Genomic DNA, 5,545 nt, shown 5'->3' on the forward strand with positions numbered 1-5,545 from the left:
CCCTAAAAGCAGCACATCTTGATCAGGACGAGGCTTTTGGACGAGGCTTTGGGACTCCTGCGCATCGGAGGCAAACTCCAAGGCCGAACAAGGCGTTTCGTAAAGCAGAGTTCGGCCATGTTGGCACGGCAGATTACAGTGAAGCTGCGGGGAGCGGAGGAGGAGGAGGAGGAAGAGGGGAGCTGTTTGTGACGCTGCAGAGAAATGAGATGTAATAAAGCCGGCCTCCTTGCAGACCCCTCTGCTGTTGACCCTGGGCGTCCGGGGGACTTTATAACCGCTGTCTGAGGGGCAAATACGTCTGCTTTATTGCTCAACAAGCCTCCCCAGCAATAAACCTCTTCCCCCTTCCCTCCCCCGCCCCCAATGGCCATTTGTTCTGACGCTCCCATCCAGTCTGGATCGGCTCAATCTGCAGCTGAAGGCCAGAATTAGTCGAGCGAATCAAACTCCCTCCGTGTCGCCTCGGCCAAAGGCTGCGACGGCTCGTAAACAGAAGGCTGAAAACAGGGAGGAGAGGCGAAACGAGCGCAGACCGGGTCCTTACGGAAGCTTACCGAGGCACTTGTAAGGCACCACGGTGTGAGAGTGCCCTTTGCACACCTTCCTCTCCTTCTTGCACCAGTTTTCGATTCGGATGGGATGGTCAGCTTCCACCACGTTTGTGATTTGGAGCTCTGGATACATCTGATGGGAGAAGAAGGAGAAGGAAAGTCTGCATGAAAAAAAAAAAAAATACGACTGACAGGAGCTGGAAAACAAAACTCTGTCGGTCAGAAGATCTGTGGAACAGGTTATGAACAATTAATATCTTACCTGCTGTAGATAGCTGAGTCACTTTTGTTTTATGAAGTTATTTTAGGACAGCGGGGGTCATTTTAGTCTTGGCCATGCTCAGATTAGCCGTCAGCTCATTGATCCGATCATATTTATGTCAGTGATGATTAGAATTCACACGATTGTATTATCGGTTTGTTTTTTCTGGTTTTTGGCATCTAACACCTTCTGTGGACTTTGTGCTTTTTTTAACAGCTTGTAAAAAGAAACGTTCAGCTTGTTGTGACAGGGCGCTATGAGCTTTTAAACTTTTAAAAATATTTGACTTTATTTACAAAAAAATACCTGTTAAAATACATCAAGTTCTCTTCAAATTCCTCATAAACATTGTTCTCTTTGAAATCTACTAATACAGTACTACTACTACTACTACAGTACTACTACTAATGCTACATTTTCTACTGCTGTTAAAACTATTACTTCTAATGCTAATTTGGCTACTGCTAGTTCTACTACTTGTAATGCTAATTTGGCTACTGCTAATACTACTACTTGTAATGCTAATTTGGCTACTGCTAGTACTACTACTGCTAATGCTAATTTTGCTACTGCTAAAACTACTACTTGTAATACTAATTTGGCTACTGCTAGTACTACTGCTGCTAATGCTAATACTACTACTGATAATGCTAATTTGGCTACTGCTAGTTCTACTACTTGTAATGCTAATTTGGCTACTGCTAATACTACTACTGATAATGCTAATATTGCTAATGCAAACTATACTAATGCTAATTGTAGTCAAAACTAAAAATCCACTTCATTCAGCTAATGTTGTCACTTTTAGCTAGCCTTGTAGGTTTTAACTAGCATTCAGCATTTAGCTCAGTTTTGTCACTCAGATCTCAGCTGCATTTTTGCAGAAAAGGCTATTTCTCTCGTTGAACTACTTTTCCAAAGCACTCGTGTTTACAGAGCTACCTGCAGCAGGTAATATATTAACTGATAACGACCTTTCAACAGAACCTGCTTCTCTCTTTAATGTGTTCAACATTAACCCATTATCACCGTGACTGTAAACTTTATAATCTGAGCTGTGTGACCGATGTCTGTTGAGTGTTTGCTCTAATCTGCGGAGGAGATGTTTGTCTTTATGCCTCCAAGGCTGAGCGACTCTGCAGCGAAACAAGCTTGTTGTTTATTAAACTGAAGCATTTTTAAACGAGACGCCTGGACCGACCGCACCAGCTTTTATTACCTCTGAGAAAAGAAGAAGTCTAGTCTGAGGCAGAAACTAATAAAACCCCATAACAGCAGTTATTCAAACCACAACCAACATAAAAGGAGGGGGAACCAGCAGCAGCCTGAAAGCAACCCGCTTCCTTGTTGGGAGGGATGAGCGGAGCTTCAACGGGATCCTTTAATCCCGGCTTTAGACCCACCAGATGCCATCTGCTCAGCTGTGAAAGAGCACACGCGTTTGCACTTTTCCCGAAATGCCAACAAAATGTCACAGAGAAAATGGAAGCGAAACGTTCTAGGAAGGCTGTGTGAGAAAGGAAACCAGTGAAGAAGAGCGAGAACATCCTCGTGCTGGAAAAACACTCGATCATCTCATGGGAGACAGTAAATGATCATATTTGTTGGGTAATATAAACAGTTATCTGCAGTACTGGATGATACGTTTTGGACAAAAGGCTGATTTGAAACAATAAGATCTGAGTGAGAAATGATAATCCTCACACAGCAAATGATAATATTTTAATCCTGAAAATGAGGTTTTCTTGCTGCGGGCACTGAAGAAGTGACGATGAGAAAACATGTTAGGACCGTCTACCAATTAATTCATTAACAGAATTGTTGCATCATGACGTCACTGGGAGTGTTGGCCACGTATCATTTACTCTATCATACTTTATCATATTTATTAATTTCCCATGTATCATATTATGTTTCATATATTTGAGATTATATCATAAATTAAACCTCATCTCATGTCCTATCACATCTCATCTCATATCATTCAGTCATATATTCCATCTCATCTATCATGTTATCTCATCTAATATCTCCTCTCATGTTATAAATCATTACCTATGATCATATCATTATAACATATCTCATCATTTATTTTCTCATTTCACCTCACCTATCACATCACAGCATATAAATTTCTATCATATGTTAAGTTATGAGAGTCATCTCATCTCTCATCTTGTTTCTTTTTACACATAAAATTATATAATTTTGTTCTAATTTACTTTATTATCATCTCCTTTCATCTTACCTATTACATCACATATATCCATGACATATCTCATTTCATTTCATCTCATATCATATATTTATCATATGTCAGCTCAAAGCATATGTCTTATTTTAACCTCATATATAATCTCATTTCCTATCATACTGTATCTTGTAGAATATCATAACCTACTATATCATATATCTCATGTAACTTAATGTCATGTATATCATATCTTACATATTGTATCATTTTACATCTCATATATTATTATAACCAATCATAACCTGTCATTATATTGATTCATATCATGTCATGTCATATCTCATATATCATATCATATACCATATATATATGATATCACGTCATACCATGGATATCATATCATACAATATATCATATCATATATATCATGTAATATCATATATATATATCATATATCTCATGGAATTTAATGTCACATGTATCATATCATCATATCTTACTTATTGTATTATATTATATCTCATATATCATATCATACAATATCATATACCATATATATGATATAATATGATATTGTATCATACAATATATCATATCATATTATACAATATATAATATCATATACATGGAATTTAATGTCATCATATACTACATATTGTATCATATTACATCTCATATATTATAATAACCAATCATAACCTGTCATATTATTTTGTATCATATCATATATCATATACATGATATTATATGTTATATCATCAGATCATACAATATATAATATCATATATATTTATCATGTAACATCACATGACCTCCTGTATAGAATCCATGTTGAATCAGCTGCTCTTCTTACAGCTCACAGTTCGTCTCTGTCTGAGTTTATGTTTTTAATAACACCAGACGGTGGCGCCATTTGCTGCGGCCACCAACCGTAAAACAAGAAGGAAGAACGATCAAACGGCCTAAATAAGCCAAATGTCAGACGTCTGTAATGTTCCTAACTTGAGTTTGAATCCTGTTCTAACGACACGCAGCGAGTCACATGACCGCTCTAATGACGACCCGCTGAGTCACTTCCTGCGTGGAGCCGAAGCGTCCGTGTCGCGGTGACTCACCTCCTGGCAGTACTGCAGCACGCCCTCCTTGGTTCCCACGCAGCTCTGGGTTCCGGACGGGTCGGGCTCCCAGCGGCCCGTCTGGATGTTGACGTGCATGTTGAGCTTCCCGCAGAACATGGCCACCTGCGGCTCGGCCACGGCGAAGCCGGTGCCGGCGTTGGCAGCCAGCGCCTGCGGAGAAGAAGACAGGAGTGAGGCCTGGCGCTCTCGGTTCGCTCATAGAGGCGGGCCACAGGAAGTCGATCCTGGGGACGCGATGGAGCGGCGTTAACGGCGCCGCTCAGAAGTTTTATACTGACGGTGAAACAAGGCGAGCTGGGATTGATTTCCTTTTCTTTTTTTTGACCCAGAGCTGCGCAGAAAGCAGGAGAGAGAGGAGAAAAATAAAAAATTAAATAAAATTAAATTAAAAAGCTGCAGCGTGTCTCGCTTCAGCAAACAGGAAGTTCCTTTTCAGGGCAGAGCTTCGCCTGTGCGGACCCCTGGGACCACAGAGGACGCACCGTTTACTCTTCAACGTAAACAAGGAAGCATAAAACTACAAGACAGCAGCGATTTACGGCCCAGGAATGCATATCGCCCGCCGCCTTCCAGACCGACCGTTTCATGCAGGCGACGGAGTAAAACTCAGCCCCCACCGCGCCGGATCTGAGCTCAGCATCCGTAAACCTGATGGAGTTATGGCTGCTCTTGAGTTCGCTAAGGTCTATTAGCTGTGGCGGCCATCTTGGGGGGGACTCGTGGTGCACCTCCTCCTGAGAGTTTCATTTAAAACCCGTCCAGCTGACGGTGCAGACAGTCAACAAAACTCCTGATTTACAGGAATATGGCCGACTTCCTGTCAGAGACGGACGCCACACGCCGGGTCGGCTTGACGAGCTTCTCTTTGGCTTCATTTAAAGACGCCGTGAGGTCAAAGGACGACGTCGGGAGGAGAATCTGGACCGATTTTAAAGAAACTCTCAGAAAGAAATCACTCTACAACTCAATCCAGCTCAAGATGGCTGCCACAGCTACACCTTTACTTCCTGTTTCCTTCGCTCATTAACGACGAGATGAAGCTTCTTTCTGTTTCACAGAATTTAGAGAAAACATCCGAAACCTCCTGATGTTCTCAGCTTCACCATTCACCTGACACCCATCACCCATCCCAAAACATCCCAGGACTCGGAGCAGCTCGGAGCAACCCGGAGCGACTCGGAGCGACTTGGAGCGCCGGACAAAGAGCTCCGGCTGGTTCTGGAGCGACTCGCCGGCTGACAAAAGGCTCCGAACAGAACTGAACAAAAACAGGAGCTGCGTAATCAGCAGTTGGCTGCGGAGTCCGCACGCACACACACACACACAGGGAATTCAGCTGCAACAAGCATGTAATCATGGAAAAGGGGGAATCTGTGCGAGGGGCCCAGCCCCCCCT

At 42.3% G+C, this 5,545-nt stretch overlaps 1 protein-coding gene across 5 annotated transcripts in view; it reads right to left on the reverse strand.

The window, feature by feature from the left end:
- Nucleotides 1-5,545, reverse strand: part of aplp2 (amyloid beta (A4) precursor-like protein 2) — a 56,222-nt gene that overhangs the window by 31,085 nt on the left and 19,592 nt on the right. For all 5 annotated transcript variants that reach the window (XM_017437780.3, XM_025010994.2, XM_017437779.3 and 2 more), the window contains exons 2-3: nucleotides 4,126-4,299; nucleotides 558-687 (exon numbers count right to left, since the gene is read on the reverse strand). In XM_017437780.3, the coding sequence (XP_017293269.1) occupies nucleotides 558-687; nucleotides 4,126-4,299 (304 nt within the window). The remainder of the gene's footprint in view (nucleotides 1-557; nucleotides 688-4,125; nucleotides 4,300-5,545) is intronic.

This window comes from Kryptolebias marmoratus, linkage group LG2 (genome assembly GCF_001649575.2).
Source record: "Kryptolebias marmoratus isolate JLee-2015 linkage group LG2, ASM164957v2, whole genome shotgun sequence".
NCBI classification, from domain to species: Eukaryota; Metazoa; Chordata; class Actinopteri; order Cyprinodontiformes; family Rivulidae; genus Kryptolebias; species Kryptolebias marmoratus.